The 18,289-nt window shown below is 42.5% G+C and overlaps 1 protein-coding gene across 8 annotated transcripts in view; it reads left to right on the top strand.

Annotated features, from left to right (window-relative positions):
* The window catches only part of SLC8A1 (solute carrier family 8 member A1), a 344,018-nt gene extending 327,842 nt beyond the window's left edge, over positions 1–16,176 (top strand). For all 8 annotated transcript variants that reach the window (XM_024753507.1, XM_024753505.1, XM_024753504.1 and 5 more), the window contains one exon: positions 12,845–16,176. In XM_024753507.1, coding sequence (XP_024609275.1) covers positions 12,845–13,221 — 377 coding nt within the window. In that variant the 3' untranslated portion in view covers positions 13,222–16,176. The remainder of the gene's footprint in view (positions 1–12,844) is intronic.
* The last annotated feature ends 2,113 nt before the right edge of the window (positions 16,177–18,289 follow it).

Raw genomic sequence — 18,289 nt, 5'->3', positions numbered from 1 at the left:
TAATCTCTAGGTCCATCCATGTTGCTGCAAATGGCATTATTTCATTTTTATGGCTGAGTAATATTCCATTGTATATATGTACCACATCTTCTTTATCCATTCCTCTGTTGATGGACACTTAGTTTGCCTCCATGTCTTGGCTATTGTAAACCATGATGCAATGAACATTGGGATGCATGTATCCTTTCAAACCATGGTTTTCTCTGGATATATGCCCATGAGTGGGATTGCTGGATCATAGGGTAGTTCTATTTTTAGTTTTTTAAGGAACCTCCCATACAGTTCTCCATAGGAGTTGTACCAATTTACATTCCCACCAAAAGTGTAGGAGGGCTTCCTTTTCTCTGCACCCTCTCCAGCATTTATTATTTGTAGACTTTTTGATGATGACCATTCTGACTGGTGTGAGGTGATATCTCATTGTAGTTTTGATTTGCATTTCTCTGATAATTAGTGATGTTGAGCATCTTTACATGTGCCTCTTGGCTCTCTGTATGTCTTCCTTGCAGAAATGTCTATTTAGGTCTTCTGCCCATTTTTTGATTGGGTCGTTTGTTTTTTTAATATTGAGCTGCATGAGCTGTTTATATATTTTGGAGATTAATCCCTTATTAACTAGTCGGTTGCATCATTTGCAAATATTTTCTCCCATTCTGTGGGTTGTCTTTTCATTTTGTTTATGATTTCCATTGCTGTGCAAAAGCTTCTGATATAATTAGGTCCCCTTTGTTTATTTTTATTTTTATTTCTATTACCCTATGAGACAGTCGAAAAAGATATTGCTGTGATTTATGTCAGAGTGTTCTGCCTATGTTTTCCTCTAGGAGTTTTATAGTATCAGGTCTTACATTTAGGTCTTTAATCCATTTTGAGTCTATTTTTGTATATGGTGTTAAAGAATGTTCTAATTTCATTCCGTTACATGTAGCTGTCCAGTTTTCCAAGCACCATTTATTGATGAGACTATCTTTCTCCATTGTATAGTTTACCTCCTTTGACATAGATTAATTGACCATAGGTGTGTGGGTTTCTCTCTGGGCTTTCTATCCTGTTCCATTGATCTATATTTCTGTTTTTGTGCTAGTACCATACTCTTTTGATGACTGTGGATTTGTAATATAGTCTGAAATCAGGGAGCCTGATTCCTCCAGCTTCGTTTTTCTTTCTCAAGATTGCTTTGCTTATTCGGGATTTTTTGTGTCTCAATACAAATTTTAGGATTTTTTGCTCTAGTCCTGTGAAAAATGCCATTGGTAATTTAATAGGGATTGCATTGAATCTGCAGATTGCCTTGGGTAATACAGTCATTTTCACAATATTGATTCCTCCATCCAAGAACACACTAGATCTTTCCATGTGTTTGTGTCCTCTTTGATTTCTTTCATCAGCATCTTACAGTTTTCAGAGTACTGGTCTTTTGCATCCTTAGGTAGGTTAATTCCTAGGTATTTTATTCTTTTTGATGTGATGGTAAATGGGATTGTTTAACTTCCCCTTCTGATGTTTTGTTGTTAGTGTATAGAAATGCAACAGATCCTGTGTATTAATTTTGTATCCGGCAACTTTACCAATTCATTGATGAGCTCTAGTAGTTTTCTGGTGGCATCTTTAAGATTTTCTATGTATAGTATTGTGTCATCTGCCAACAGTGACAGTTTTACTTCTTCTTTTCCGATTTGGATTCATTTTTCTTCTCTGATTGCTGTGGCTAGGACATCCAAAACTAAGTTGAAAAAAGAGGCAAGAGTGGACATCCTTGTCTTGTTCCTGATCTTCGAGGAAATGCTTTCAGTTTTTCACCACTGAGAATGATGTTTGCTGTGGGTTTGTTGTATATGGCCTTTATTATGTTGAGGTAGGTTCCCTCTGTGCCCAGTTTCTGGAGAGTTTTTATAATAAATCGGTGTTGAATTTTGTCAAAAGCTTTTTCTGCATCTATTGAGATGACCATATGGTTTTTATTCTTGTTCATGTGGTGTATCACACTGATTAATTTGTGGATATTGAAAAATCCTTGCATCCCCAGGAGAAAGCCCACATGATCATGGTATATGATCCTTTTAATGTATTTTTGGATTCAGTTTGCTAGTATTTTGTTTAGGATTTTTGCATCTATGTTCCTCAGTGTTATTGATCCTGTAGTTTTCTTTTTGTGTGACATTTTTGTCTGGTGTTGGTATCAGGGTGATGGTGGTATTATAGAATGAGTTTGGGAGTGTTCCTCCCTCTGCTATATTTTGGAAGAGTTTCAGAAGGATATGTGTTAACTCTTCTCTAAATGTTTGATAAAATTTGCCTGTGAAGCCATCTGGTCCTGGACTTTTGTTTGTTGGGAGTTTTTAAATAACAGTTTCAATTTCAGTACATGTGATTGATCTGTTCATATTTTCTGTTTCTTCCGGGTTCAGTCTTGGGAGACTGTACCTTTCTAAGAATTTGTCCGTTTCTTCGAGGTTGTCCATTTTATTGGCATATAGTTTGCTTGTAGTAGTGTCTTATGATCCTTTGTATTTCTGTGGCTTCCATTGTAACTTCTTCTTTTTCATATCTAATTTTATTGATTTGAGCCCTCTCCCTCTTTTTTTTTTTTTTTGATGGGTCTGGCTAAAGGTTTATCAGTTTTGTTAATCTCAAAGAACCAGCTTTTAGTTTCATTTATCTTTTCTATTGTTTCCTTCATCTATATTTCGTTTATTTCTGATCTTTATGATTTCTTTCCTTCTACTAACAAACTTTGGGTTTTGTTGGTTCTTCTTTCTCTAATTTCTTTAGGTATAAGGTTGGGTTGTTTGAGGTTTTTCTTGTTTCCTGAGGTAAGATTGTATTGCTATAAACTTCCCTCTTAGAACTGCTTTTGCTGCGTCCCTTAGGCTTGAGATTGTTGTGCTTCCCTTTTCATTTGTCTCTAGGTATTTTTTTATTTCCTCTTTGATTTTTTTTTTTTTTTAGTGATCCATTGGTTGTTTAGTAGCATATTGTTTAGTCTCCATGTGTTTGTGTTTTTTACAGTTTTTTTTTCTTGTAGTTGATTTCTAACCTCAAAGTGTTGTGGTCAGAAAAGATGCTTGATATCATTTCAATTTTCTTAAATTTACTGAAGCTTGCTTTTTGGCCCAGCATGTGATCAGTCCTGGAGAATGTTCCATGTGCACTTGAGAAGAATGTGTGTTCTGGTGCTTTTGGATAGAATGTTGTATAAATATTAAATTCATCTGGTCTAATGTGTTGTTTAAGTCCTGTGTTTCCTTATTTATTTTCATTTTGGATGATCTGTCTGTTGGTGAAAGCGGGGTGTTAAAGTCCCCTACTATTATTGTGTTACTGTCGATTTCCCCTTTTACGGCTGTTAGCATTTGCCTTACGTGCTGAGGTGCTCCTATATTGGGTGCGTGTATATTTACAATTGTTATATCTTCTTCTTGGATTGAGCCCTTGATCATTATGGGGTGTCCTTCCTTGTCTCTTGTAACATTCTTTATTTTAAAGTCTATTTTGTCGGATATGAGTATTGCTACTCCAGCTTTCTTTTGGTTTCCATTTGCATGGGATAGCTTTTTCCATCCCCTTGTTTTCAGTCTGTATGCGTCTCTAGATCTGAAGTGGGTCTCTTGTAGACAGCCTGTATACAGGTCTTGTTTTTGTATCCATTCAGCCAGTCTGTGTCTTTGGGTTGGAGCATTTAATCCGTTTTAGGTAATTATCAATATGTATGCTCTTATTGCCATTTTCTTAATTGTTTTTGGTTTGTTTTTGTAGGCCTTTTTTCTTCCCTCCTCTTTTGTTCTCTTGTGATTTGATGACTTAGTGTTGTGTTTGGATTCCTTTTTCTTTTTTGTGTGTATATCTATTGTAGATTTTTGGTTTGGTTACCATGAGGTTTTGATATAGCAATCTGTATATAAACAAGATTGTTTTAATTTCCAGTGCATTTCCAATATCCTGCAGTTTTGCTCTCCTCTTCTCATGATTGCTGGTTTTGATATCATATTTGTGTATGGGTAATTTCCTACTTTTACTATATGTTTGCCTTTACAGGTGAGCTTTTCCATTCATAATTGTTTCTAGTCGTGACCTTTTCTTTTCCACCTAGAGAAATTCCTTTAGCATTTGTTGTAGAGCTGGTTTGGTGGTGCTGAATTCTCTTAGCTTTTGCTTGTCTGTAAAGCTTTTGATTTCTCCGTTGAATCTGAATGAGAGCGGTGTTGGATAGTCTTCTTGGTTACAGGTTCTTCCCTTTCATCATTTTAAATATATTGTGCCACTCCCTTCTGGCCTACAGAGTTTCTGCTGAGAAATCAGTTGATAACCTTATGGGAGTTCCCTTGTATGTTATTTGTTGCTTTCCCCTTGTGGCCTTTAATATTTTTTCTTTAATTTTTGTCAATTTGAGTACTCTGTGTCTCGGTGTGTTCCTCCTTGGGTTTATCCTGTATGGGACTCTCTCTCTCTGTGCTTCCTGGACTTGGGTGATTGGTTCCTTTCTCAGGTTAGGGAAGTTTTCAGCTGTTATCTCTTCAAGTATTTTCTCAGGTTGTTTCTCTCTCTCTTCTCCTTCTGGGACCCCTTTAATGTGAATGTTGGTGTGTGCAATGTTGTCCCCTAGACTGTCCTTATTTCTTTCCATTCTTTATTCTGTTCCATGGCAGTGATTTTCACCATTCTGTCTTCCAGGTCACTTATCTGTTGTTCTGCCTCACTTATTCTGCTCTTGATTCCTTCTAGTGTATTTTTCATTTCAGTTATTGTATTGTTCCTCTCTGTTAGTTTTTCTAGGACTTTGTTAAACATTTCTTGTATCTTCTTGTTAAACATTTCTTGTATCTTCTTGCTCCATCCCTCCATTCTTTTTCTAAGATCTTGGATCACTATCATTACTCTAAATTATTATTATTATTTGTGTGTGTGTGTGTGTGTGTGTGGTACGCAGGCCTCTCACTGTTGTGGCCTCTCCCGTTGCGGAGCACAGGCTCCAGATGCATGGGCTTAGTGGCCATGGCTCATGGGCCCAGCCACTCTGCGGCATGTGGGATCTTCCCGGACCGGGGCACAAACCCATGTCCCCTGCATCAGCAGGCGGACTCTCAACTGCTGCGCCACCAGGGAAGCCCTGAATTCTTTTTTGGGGTAGATTACTTATTGCTCCTTCACTTAGTTGTTCTTCTGGGGTTCTATCTTGTTTCTTCATCTGGGACGTTTCCTCTCCTGTCTCATTTTTTCTCACTTTCTGTGATTGCAGTTTCTGTTCCACAGGCTGCAGGATTGTAGTTCTTCTTGTTCCTGCTGTCTGGCCTCTGGTGGATGAGGTTGTCTCAGAGGCTTGTGCAAGTTTCCTGGTGGGAGAGACTGGTTCCTGCCCACTGGTGGGTGGAACTGGGTATGTCCCTCTGGTGGCCAGGGCCGTGTCAAGGGGTGAGTTTAGTGGGCAGCTATATGCTCAGGAAGACTTTAAGTGGCCTGCGTGCTGATGGGTGGGGCTGTGTTTCCTGCCCTGTTGGATGTCTGGACTGAGGAGTCCCAGCACTGGAGCCTACAGCCTGTTGGGTGGGGCCAGGTCTTGGTGAGAAAATGGTGGCCTCCCCAAGGGCTCACACCAATGAGTACTCCCCGGAACTACCACTGCCAGTGTCTTTGTCCTTACAGTGAGCCACAGGTACCCCTGCCTCCACAGGAGACCCTCCACCACCAGCAGGTAGGTCTGGCCCAGGCCCTTATGAGGCCACTGCTTTTTTCACTGGGTCCTGGTGTGCAGAAGACCTTGTGTGTGTGTGCCCTCCAAGAGTGGAGTTTCTGTTTCCCCCAGTCCTGTGGAATTCCTGTGATGAAACCCTGCTGGCCTTCAAAGCCAGATTCTCTGGGGGCTCCATCTGCTGTTGCCAGACCCCCAGGCTGGAAGCCTGACGGGGCTCCGAACTTTCACTCTTGTGAGGACTTCTGTGACAATTATTTTCCAGTTTGTGGGTTGCCCACCCAGTGGGTATGGGATTTGATTTTATCACAATTGAGCCGCTCCTACTGGCTCATTGTGGCTTCTCTGGCTTTGGATTTAGGATAACTTTTTTGGTAAGTTCCAGTGTCTTTTTTGTTGATGGTTTTTCAGCAGTTAGTTGTGATTTTGGTGTTTTCATAATTAGAGGTGAGCTCACGTCCTTCTACTCTGCTATCTTGTGTCTCCACCCTGTTGTTCCCAAAATACTGATTTTGTTGACCTACATGTCAGAGCTATTCCATGCATTATTTCAGCTAATCCAGGGAAGGTGCCATTGTCCTCCCACAGAGGTAAGCAAGGGCTCTGAGTAGTTGGTTAGTGGACCTCAGTCTGCTTGGGGAGCTTTAAAAGATGCCAGTGCCCAGACCACATTCCAGACCAAGGAAGCAGAAACTCATAGTGGACCTCACAATTTGGTATTTTTCAAAAGTTACCCTGGTGATAAAAATGAGTAGAAACAGGTGTTCTGACCTGCCAACATGAGTCCTCTTGAGCTTTTCACTTACCTCTTTTCTTCTCTTCTAAAAATAGGTGTCATTGTCTCCATTTCTTTTTCAGGGACAGTTTTTATGGGCAGAAATTTTAAGTGTTTTTCCCTTTTTCAATTTTTACAACTCCTCTCCTAACTGGTCATTATTCAGTCAAACATCAGTAATTCCCTGATCTCTTAAACTTCACTTGGATGCCAAACAAGGTTTCTTTTTTTTGAGCCAGTGAAGTGAGTATGTGTATGTAAGTAAGAAAGTGTGGGTTTCATATTTACTGGGGTAAATAAATATCACAACCAAAAGCAAAAACTTGTTTAAGGTTCTTAGTGACAGAGGAATTAGTACATAAATAAAATTTCCATTTGAATTCTCAAAGAGGGAAACAAAAAGTGCATAGAAGAGAGGAGAGAATAGAGAGGAATCTATACGTTGTTTAAGCAAAGAGGTCTGCCTTTCACTTTCAGTCACTAGTAAAATTAGGGCCATAAGCCAGATCTCTAATGTCTTTTTATGACTTAGGTTATACGGAATTTTCAAAATAAAAATCTCTTTGATTTTAAGAATAATTGTATGTTCTACCACATTTTTATTTTATTTTTTTTGTAGTACGCGGGCCTCTCACCGTTGTGGCCTCTCCCGTTGCGGAGCACAGGCTCCGGACCTGCAGGCTCAGCGGCCATGGCTCGTGGCACCAGGGAAGCCCTGTTCTACCACATTGTTAAATACCTAGGACTATAAAGTTAATATGTCTTTAAAGGGTGTTATAACTCCCCAGAAGTTTAGAATCATTACAGTAACTCACAATTCCAGACCACTTATGGATTCTCTTGGGATCTGGCTCCGTTGTATTATAAAAATAATTACTAGGGCTTCCCTGGTGGTGCAGTGCTTGAGAGTCCGCCTGCCGATGCAGGGGACGTGGGTTCGTGCCCCGGTCCGGGAAGATCCCACATGCTGCTGAGCTGCTGGGCCCGTGAGCCATGACTGCTGAGCCTGTGCTCCGCAACGGGGCAGGCCACAACAGTGAGAGGCCCGAGTACCACACACACACACACACAAAAATTACTAATATTGAGCACTCATTAATTGCTAGGCCCTATTCTGAGCACTGTTCATGTTAACTCATTTCCCTCAAAACCATATTAAAGTAGGTAAGCTTCTTACCTGGCAAGTGAAAGAGCCAGAATTCAACTAATTTAAGTAAATTTCACTCTTTCCTTGGCCTTTTATAGTTGCCATGCTGGAATGGGTTTTTTTTTTCCAAAAAAAATTAAGAGTATAGCACAACTTGAGAGTGGGGGACTTCATGGTCAAGCAGTCCCAGGCCCTCCACCAAGCTGTTTTATGAGCAAATGACTACTCTATCACAGGGCATCACTGTCTCTAAGAGGAATCAGCTGCTCCTTACTTCTCAATTAGCTGCTTCCCTGAAACTCAAACATCTCTTCCTGCCAGCAAGGCCCCCCCAAACTGTGGGCACTGGGAGTAGTAGCTTCCATTTCCATGCCTGAGAGCTGTGGTTCTTGAACCTTGGTGGAAAAGCTAGGCACCTCAGGCACTTACTAAAATGTGTATTCCTGTATCTTTTCCTCAGAGTCTGATTAAGTGGGTGAAGGGTGGAGCCCCAAATTTTCATTGTTTTTTTAACTAGGCTGTCCCAGTGTTTCCAGTGCCAGTGATAGGCACACTTGATTGACATGATACACAGTATCTGAAAGTCATCACTGCCACCAGTTATTGCATGGCTACACTCATATAAATGGTCATGTGATTTGAAGTAAGTAACCTTGCCAACATTTCTTTCCTGTTTTTAAGAGGTCAAATGACCCTGTGCTGTGTGGTTCAACTCCATAAATATCGCCACAGTTTCATCACTGGCAAGATCTTCAGGTCTAGAGATCACTTTGACTATTTCATCTAGGTCATTTATTCTTTAAAATGAGATATCGTCATCGATTAGTCAATTTGAAGCAAGGTGGGTGGTCATGTACAAACGCCTGCGAAAAAGAAAAAAATCCCACCAAAATCATATATATGAATTTAGTCTCTCGATGTATTCTATGTGCCACCCAAACAGCAGACTTAGGAAACCAGAACCGCCCCCCCCAGAGAGTGAGTGTCTTGCCCAAGAACACACTGACAGAAGAGCCCAGAGGGTCCCCTTGATGAGACTTCTCCCACTAACGCAGCAGGAAGCTCTGAACCGCCTGGTCTGTCCCCTGCATCATCAGTAATTCACAGGTGATGGGAGGTGGCAACCATCCCTCCGTAGCAGGCTGGGCTCCAGTCAAAATCTGCTCCTGAGCGTGAAGCACTTGAGAGTTGCACAGCTGGCCCCCAGCACATGCAGAGTCAAGACAAAGATAAACCACGTGGGGTGGTACTCTAGGTAATATGTAAACCCTTCCTGTGACCTGCAGGGCTGTAAGAACTATCCTTTTTACAGAAGAGATGTTTGAGGCTTAGTCTGTATGTAGCGATAAAGTTTAAGTTCAGTTAAAAAATCATTTCTGGAGGAAAGGGGAGTGTGTTGATATCTAATCAATATTCCTGCATATTGACTAGATGACTTAGCCGCCAAGGTTAGATGCAGAGAACAATTATGTCCTGACTCTGTAACATATGGCTTAATTCCAGCCACACTGCCTCCCAAACAAATCTTCCTTGTTAGTGGGTACCAAGGGGGCAGGACCAAAAGTCTAAAACTCTACGACTAATTTAAAATTTATTAGCATTCAGGGGGCGCGGGTTCGATCCCTGGCCAGGGAACTAAGGTCCTGCATGCCTTACAATGTGGCTAAAAAAAAAAAAGAGTATAATTTTAGCGCTTGCATTTCCGTCAAGAAGTTTACAGGGGCTGAGCAAAGGGCTCAGAATAGTGACTAATCCATGTGTCCACCCCATCGATATTTGCCAAGATTATTCCTATTGTGAATCTTATTGCATAATAAAAGACATTGCAAACAAATTATAATATGGCTGAGCAATGAATAGAACTGAAGTTTGAGAATAAAGATGTTTGTAAGGAAGGAAAAATATAAAAATAAAATTCATTAGAATTCAAGGTGGGAGTTAGAAGCAAAAATTACTAGAATACTAACCTGAAGTATATATGTAGGTACAGGTATACACACATATGTAAATGATTATCAACATAACTTAGTTTGTACCAATCACAGTGGCAGTCTGATTCATACATGTTTGTATTTAACGGGCCAAGTTCTGAATATGCTCACGCCATGTCAATAGTCCTTGTTTGGACTTCACTCTGGGGAATGGCATTTGAGTGGCTTTTGCCTTGTTCAGCCATAGCAGGTTGCGGGCTTGGCATTCAGGGTCAGGCTTGGCAGGGCCTCGCCTGCAGTCTGTGGTCTGCTGCTCTGTGCGCTAAGCAGTGGTGAGAGAAGGTAGTTTGGGGAGATTCCATCACACTTCATTTGGAAGTCAGAGTTGTCTCTGTTGCAGTTAAGGCTGATGGTTTGGATTTACTTGTGTTCCTACAATTTTTTTTACCCAGCTTTTGAATTGAAAAGCAAAGGTCTGATGTGTAACCCAGGTAAAAAAAAAAAAAACCTCCCTGATTCAGAGGCCCAAACATGTTTCATTTATGTGAGGAGCTAATCGCTTTGGCAACTAATTTTCAGAGAATCCAAAGAAAGGCATTTGTAAACAGGAACCTATCATTACAAGAATTCTCATGCGCCATTCACATTAATAGGCTATTGAGAAATGGCTTAAGGGAGAAGAAGTCCCTGCAGACCCAGGAGGGCCCAGTACATCTTTGAATTTGTGCCTCACTCCCTTCTGGGGTGGCAGCAGAGATGCCATCCAGAAAGTCCAGGGTTTCCGAGTGGAGATGGGGCACCCAGGAAGTCTAGTGTGCCCCATACTGCGTGCCGGGGGAGGTATGCATGCATAAGCTGTGGAATACGCCAGGTCCCCGCCCCTGCAGCATTGGGGGGAAGGCACTAGCCTCCGCCAGCAGCCACGCCAGCGCAGAATAACATCTCAGGTGATCCTCAGCAGCAGCTGAGCTGTAAGTGGCTTTCTCCTGCTTTAGACTCTGTTCCTTTACTTTCCTTGCTGAGCTGCCTGTCTGTCCTCGAAAAGTCAAAGCAAAATGACTTCATTGTTTTTGAGGCTGCGGCTGTGTCAGGTCCTAACAACTCTTAATAATGAACAGCAAGAGACCGTGACGATTGTCTCACTGGGCTTTTACTCACCGGCCTCTGTTGTGATGGTCCTGACAGGGCTGCGGTATGTGATCACGAATGCAAAAAGGCAGCACCCATCCAGCAGGACGGGTTAGCAAGCTGCCTATACCTCCTTCAGTCTTTGCTCTCACTGATACAGGAAGGAGCTGTTTCAAGGTTTCTGAGTGGAAGGAACAGGGCAACCTGAAATGGACAGAGGGAAGGAAACCTTTAGCCTTCCTAGGAGGGGCAGTGAGGTCTAGGGTGAGAATGGGCTCTGAAATCAAACAGATTTGGCCTCAGAATCCTTGCTTTGTTGACGGACACCCTGTCCAAGAGGCATACTGTCCCAACATCGCTGTTTCCCACATTGTAAAAGCGGAAATAGTAACATCTACTCTATAAGGTTGATAAGAGGGTTGAATGAAAATATCCGTGTGACATGTGTAGCACAGAGTAAGCAGTCCGCCTCTTTATAAAACAGTAACTAAAATCTGCTTTCCGTCGCAGACAGGTCAGGATCAGTGAGATGGGCCCTCAAGGTTAACCAGTTCCCTTTCAGAAAGGATGTGACACCACAGATCCAGTAGCTTCTCAGCACCCATGTTAAAAGCATAAGAATCTACAGGCTGATAGAAACGTACGTGCTTTACGTGTCATCCTCATTGGAAGTGGCAACGAATAGCAACAGAGGGGAGAGAGTAATCCAGATAGCACACAACTACACGCATGCTCAGAGCATAGTGCCTTGTGGTAACAGCATACCTGCCATTGCTGGCTTTGCAAACGTGAGTGCAACTTGACAGTTACGAATATCTACTCTAAACCGACCGTGCAACGTATTTTGCAGAGGTAACTGAAAGGACTTTGACACCAGTAACTAGGTGAGCATAGAGAAAGGAAGTTGAATATCTTACAAGTCCTGTTCACATTCTTAATAAAGGGAGCTATTTCAGATCCAGCGTCAACTTGTAATAGATGGATCTAGGCAGCTCCATTCACATTGTCTTCCCAAAGCACCAGAAGGAGCTACTCTTGCTTTGTACAAAGAAACGTTAGCATTTTACATGTAATAGCTCAACTGAACAAAAGCACGCTGAAGTGGGCATGACTATCCTCATTTCACAGATTAGGAAATTGAGTCTCAGAAAAATTAAGTCATCTGCCTGGGGTCACACATTCAGCTGTGCGGGCAGAATTCCACACCCTCTGACTCGGGTTTGCACTAAGCCCCGGTGCTCTACTCACCAAGTGTAAGTGAATCTTGTCCTACTCCCTGTAGAGAAAGGAAATGTATGATTTTCCCAGCTTCAGGGAAAAGATGCATACAGGATTACTGGCGAACAAAGAGCTTTGAGGATGGCCATTAACGTGCCAGGCCGGGGAAGGGTGAGGTGGAACGGTGAACAGCATTTGCGTGAAGGCAGGAGGCCTGAGCTCAAGCCTTAACGTGGCTTCTTCCTTTGTGTGATGCTGTACCTGTCAGAGCCCAGTATCCTCACCTCTAAAGTTTCCTCTCCTCATAGAACTGTTGTCACCGTCAACACAAGGACATAGGTGAATCTGCTTTCCTGTTGGTAAGGCTCTAGGCAAATGGCAGTTGTTATCATGGGTCAGTTAGTTTCACTTCCACCACTGACTTGCTCTTGAATCTTTGGAAATATTTCCTGAGCCCTGAACCTTCTCATCTATAAACTAGAGCGGATGATACAGCAGCCTTCAGTAATACCCTTCAGCAGCCATTCTCAAACTTCATTGACCTAGAATCTTTTGGCATGTTGTAAAAAACATGTTCCTGAGTCCCGGCACTTATGATCTGGCATGGCTGGACGGAGCCTGGTAATATTCATTCTTAAGAAGGACCCCATCTGATTCTGATGTAGATAGGCCGTGGTAATGCTCTGAAACATGCCTCCCTGCAAACTCAGTGTTACAGAGAACCGTGGTATCTGTGGGTAAAGAACTTGACCAAGGTCACCTATAAGTCAGCAAGTCCTGATACCTGGATCCTGTCGTTCTGACCACACGACTGGGGCTCGAGGGAACATCAAAGCTCTGTCCTGGTCACGGGGTCTCCATCGACGGTTTGATTCCAGAGTACGCAGCTGAAGCTGCCGGCACTCCACAGACCTCTCTAAGTGCCTAAGTGTCATGGCCTTTTTCCTCTTCCTCCACAGACACATTTGCAAGCAAAGTGGCCGCCACCCAGGACCAGTACGCAGATGCATCCATAGGTAACGTCACAGGCAGCAACGCGGTGAATGTCTTCCTGGGAATTGGCGTGGCCTGGTCCATCGCTGCCATCTACCATGCAGCCAACGGGGAACAGTTCAAAGTGTCCCCTGGCACGCTGGCTTTCTCCGTCACTCTCTTCACCATTTTTGCTTTCATCAATGTCGGGGTGCTGCTGTATCGGCGGAGGCCAGAAATCGGAGGTGAGCTGGGTGGGCCCCGGACTGCCAAGCTCCTCACATCCTGCCTCTTTGTGCTCCTGTGGCTCTTGTACATTTTCTTCTCCTCCCTGGAGGCCTACTGCCACATAAAAGGCTTCTAAAGGAACGATCAGATGTAGTAAATTTATATATATATACATATATATACATAAAAAATTATAACGAACAGAAGAATTGTCATTTGTCATGTCCACTTACCTGCTGACGGAATCCAGCTTCACGAGCAGACTCTGTACTAGGGCCGGAGTGAGAAGGCATCACCGCCTGTTCCCAGGGGCGTCGTCACGTGGAACCAGGCGTGGGGGCAGGGCCATCTTTGCAGCTCAGCCTCTGAGGGCTGTGTTCTCCCCGGGTTCATAAACCGTTAAGTCTTTGATTTGTTTTCTGTTTGTTTTTGCTTGTTTGGGGGGTGGGGTTGGGGAGGTAGTTGATGTTAGGCTTTTGTTTCGGTTTTTGGGGGGAGGATCAGGGTTTTTGCTTCTCTTGTGGGAGGTGATGATGACCAATCTAAATGCAAATGGTTTTCGGGTAAAAATGGAAATCATTAAGATAACTCTCCCTTCCCCCAAACATTTCCAAAATTATTTTGGATGAAGAGAGGAAATGGGCATGGAAAAAGAAAGAAGCATGTCTTCACCATATAAGTAAATTGCATGCTCATCTCAGGGATGGGAGCAGAGGTGAAGCTGCCTCCAAGAAGAAACATGGCAGCTGGAATGGAGCCCAGAAAAGTCACGGTCCTAGATAGCGTCTGATAGTGAAAGATAGGCCTGGCACTCTTGTTCACCAGGTACAGGAACATCGCGCCTAGTTTCCCAGGAACGTGCAAAATCCCTTCTTATCTCTTTAGCACTGGACTGTGATTAGGAAGGCCCTATATAGTCTGGTGTTCCAGCCCTGCTAACCCCCCAGGCCCCCCCACCCCCATCCCAACGCTCCTGCTCACCTCCCCTCATACAAACAGGAAGAATAACCCCATTCCAAAAGCACATCATCCTTTTCCACTTGCATCAGTGTGTGTCCCAGTCCCATGTTGCTCCTGCCTGGGATCGTCCGTCAGTTTTGTTTTCAAAAGCATCCATGGCCTGCACGCGCCAGTTCCAGTCGTGACCGAACATCTGCTGCTCCTCCTCCGTGGGCCTGTTTGGGAATGTCGTTGCGATACCTGTTACACGGCGCATGGATGAGAAACAAATACGACAAAGCCAAGCGCATCTGTACATAGTAGAGCATAGCACGTACCGTTCTCCGACTGGGCAACGTTGATTGATTGGTCGTTGAAGACATAAGTGAGTTTTCTCTTCACCTGAGTTGTAACTTTTGCGTTGTTACTGAGTTTGATTAGGGATAAAAGGAGAAAATGGCTTATTCATGGATCTGCATGTTCATTTCTAAGAAGCAATAACTGTTACATGGGAAGTTAAAGCTATTGAGAGGACAGTAGGCAAACTACAAAGTATCTTCATGGAAAATTAGCCACTTGGTACACATCAGAGCCTCAAAAACTCACCTGTTGGTTCAGGAAGGCCAAGGAGAAGGGCGTGTAGAGAAGCGGATGCGTTAGATGTGCCTGAGCTTTGAAAGCCTCCATTCCCACAACACCCCTGCCCCCAAAGTATTTATTTCACATCTGCTCTGTCTGGCACAGACGGTAGATAGTGCTGGTTTGTTCCTTTTATTTTTGTATGTAAAAGGCAATTTGGAGCCCTGTTTCTTTCACCGTCCAGACCCCTCTGATCGTATCTGCAGTTCCTGAGGAGGAAAGAAGCCGTGGTGAGCAACAGGCCTTTAAAAGTGTATCTTCTCTACTTAGGACTAAGGAGGAAGCAATTAAATGGGATGATTAGTGCCTCCCAGGAGCATTGCCCTGGGAGATTTTTAAAGCTGGAAAAGGAATGGCTCTTTCTGTTTCACAGTATCAGAGAGGGTGGATAAACCCAACATTCCAAAGCCATGAGTCCACGAATGAGGTATAAATGGATGACTTAGGTCCCCTCTCAGACACTTCTCTATCCATAAAGAATCCCAGGCCAGAGACACCCCTGAGCCCTCTGTGTTGATTCAAAGATCCTTAACTCTCAACAATTTTAATTTGTATTTTCTTCCACTTAATAATCAGGCTCATTCATCATTTAATAAGCATTGGGTGACCAAATGAATAATTAAATGCTGGTTACCCACGCAATATGCCAGGCACTGTGCTACCTCTTGGGGACTAAACCATGGACAAGACAGCCCAGATCCCTGCCCAGAGGGGGTTAACACAGTCGCATGGAAACGGTCTGATCTTACGAGAAAAACACAATCCTGAAACCCTCTTGTCTAAATATCTAAGATGTTCTTTAACTGAGACAGTATAAGGCATAGGGTACGAAAAGCATTCTACGTAGCCTTAGCCAATCTTGCAGATCTGCACATCTTCCCATTTTAAACCAAGTAAGGCAGTTGTGCTGGTGATCCAGATCACTGAGAAGGCCCAGTTAACCCCAGTTTTTATCTTTCTTGGACAGCAGTACTTTTCTGTGCCCCCCACAGCTCTACAATTTCTCCTATCTCTTGGAGCCTCTCCCCTACCTGTCACGGCCCAACACACTGGTGGCCTAACTCCTTTGAGGGCACACTCTAACCCTTTTTTTTTTTTTTTTTTTTTTTGAAGATTTATTAAATAGAAAGCTAGCCTAGGAACACCAAGTAAATCGTCAAGGGATATGAGTTGTTGAAACATTAGAAAGACTTTGCCCTCCTTTCTAGCCATATTTGGAAGGTTAATAATCCCATAGCAAATTTTCACAAAGGACTTTAAGAAATCCTTGCCGTTGGTCAACTTCAAAGCTTTTTGGTTTGTTTGTTTGCTTTTTAAATTTTCGTGTTTTAGAGAAAATATGATTCTGGGTGTTCAGGGTTGTATTAGGAATTATAGTCGTGTAAAATTATTTTGATTATTTTGTGTGTATTTTGCACAGCTTGGGGGGGAAGTGCACTAATTGTGCTGTTCCTTATAAATGGTACACACTATTGACACAGACAAATAAAGTTTCTAATCGTTTCTGATTTAATCACTAGTGATACAGCATATTCTGTATGGAATGTTTTCTCTCTTCTCATTGTCATCTACTTCATCTTTTGCTTTCATGTTTTGAAGAAATAAAGACCAAAAAGGTATTATTTGTGCAATTGGTATCCTCATCCAAAAGAAAGAAAATAGATGCCCAGTATTCGACTTGGCAAATGTCAACCCTTTGGTCATGCACTGTTTCCTTTTAATGTCCCAAAGGAGCACAGGGTCAGAATGTTGAGATAAATGACACTTTATGCATCTCATCGTCTTTAAATTTTTCTTTAGAATTCCTCATATTATTCTTTAGAATTCCCATATTACATCCATATATGGTCATACACAGAACACTTTCCTATGGGAAGGTGATTTTCTTGGATCAACAATTAATGTGTCTCCTGGGACCCAATCTTTGGTTTAACACAGAATGAGCAGCCAACGTCTACTTCTTTAACAGCAAAAGGAAGAATTCAGTGACCAGAGTAGCCTTGCCTGTTGAGCAACTCTTCAGCAAAATGCCGTGGCCCAATGATTCTAACCTCTTATAAGCTAATTTTATTCTTTCAAAGATTCCGATTCAAGCCTTCCACCAGTGAAGGTTTTATGGAGCTCTGCTCTTGTGGTTCACAGCATAAACACACTAAGTTTTTTCTTCTTATAATTTTTTCTTATAAAGCATGCTGTCTTCAACTCTGCGGCTATTCTGATAGGTGGCTCTCATCCACAGTGAGACTTCCTGATGCAATACCTTCCCCCGCAGTGGTCTCACGATTAATAAAAGATCACTGTACACATGCTCTTGTCCACGAGGGCCTAGATTCATTGCTGATTCCACAACCGAGGGCCCCTGCTCCTAATCTGTCAAAGTGAGACTCACCAGTTTGGCTGCTTCCATCTGAGAACCTTGTGGGAGCAATCAGAAAAATAACGCGTTTCCTCTGGTAGGTGATGAAGCCCTTACATTCTCTAATGGTGACAAAACTTCACTATCTCAAGAATGTAAATCAACTCCTTTAAGACTGCTTTCAGTGTTTCCTGGCTCAAGATGGGTAGTTTCTCTTTGATTATGGTTTTCTGTCTCTGTCTGATTGTGGGCAGTTATATCCAGAGCAAGTCATGAGTATAGTTTCATAACTTCAAGAATATTTGGCCATTTCATGATCAACCATGTACGACACTGGATCTTACAGTGACCTAAAAATGGCACTTGGCTTTTGTTGTAGTAATCACTGCACTTGGCCAAGACATTCCAGCTGTTGGTAAAATTGAGCATTTCAATTGATAAACAAGCACATGACATAGAGGAGACATACAAAAATCGTATTTCTTTTACAAAGAAAGAAAGGTGCTGTGATGAGTGGCTTCATGAACGTTCATTCAGATCTACTTACAGATTTTGGTAATGCATTGCATTTCTGCTCTTCTTTCCAACCATTGTGTTCTTATCACCTCTAGCCACATTCATTGTCTTCCACCCAACATACGTCAAGTGTTGGTCGGTCCTGATGATATTTCACCTGCAAAGATAGCGTAGGAAGGGGTAACAATTGTAAGAGAAATTTAATTTTTAGAGCTTAACCCAGCCATGGTTAATCATCTCCCAAAGCAGAGAATGTCTTACCTATAGGAGGAGCAACCACTAAGTGGTGGGACTCCCAAGGGAGAGAGTGCTTCAGCATTCCAGCCAATGAGAAATGGGTGAGTATCTGGCTGTGACTTTTTCCCTGCCAAGATATCCAAACAGATGCATTCAGAGGCTCTCCCAATTTCCATTTTGTCAAAGGTCCTCTCGTTGACTCTCCTGTGGGACTTTTAAATCAGTGGTCATTGTATAAATTATTTTCCTTGATTGATTGATTTGTAGAACAGAACATTATAACTTCAAGAAAGCAATATAACTTTGTAGTTAGAATTATGACCCATGTCTTGACAGGAAGAATTGCTTGCCCAGAATTGCCTGGTAATCAATGCAGTATTTTACAGACGCTTAACCTGCTCACATGCTTTAAAATCATGCAGTCTAACCTTCTTTCAAAGATCCAGAGACGTGTCCCCTTGGGAATATGCAATCTTAACCTTTTTTTTTTTTCCCCGATTTCCAACCTTTGTAGTTC

The sequence above is a fragment of the Neophocaena asiaeorientalis genome, unplaced genomic scaffold, assembly GCF_003031525.2.
Source record: "Neophocaena asiaeorientalis asiaeorientalis breed wild unplaced genomic scaffold, Neophocaena_asiaeorientalis_V1.1 scaffold171, whole genome shotgun sequence".
NCBI lineage: Eukaryota > Metazoa > Chordata > Mammalia > Artiodactyla > Phocoenidae > Neophocaena > Neophocaena asiaeorientalis.
Note: the sequence above shows the minus strand (reverse complement) of the source record. Positions and strands in the feature narration are given on the sequence as shown.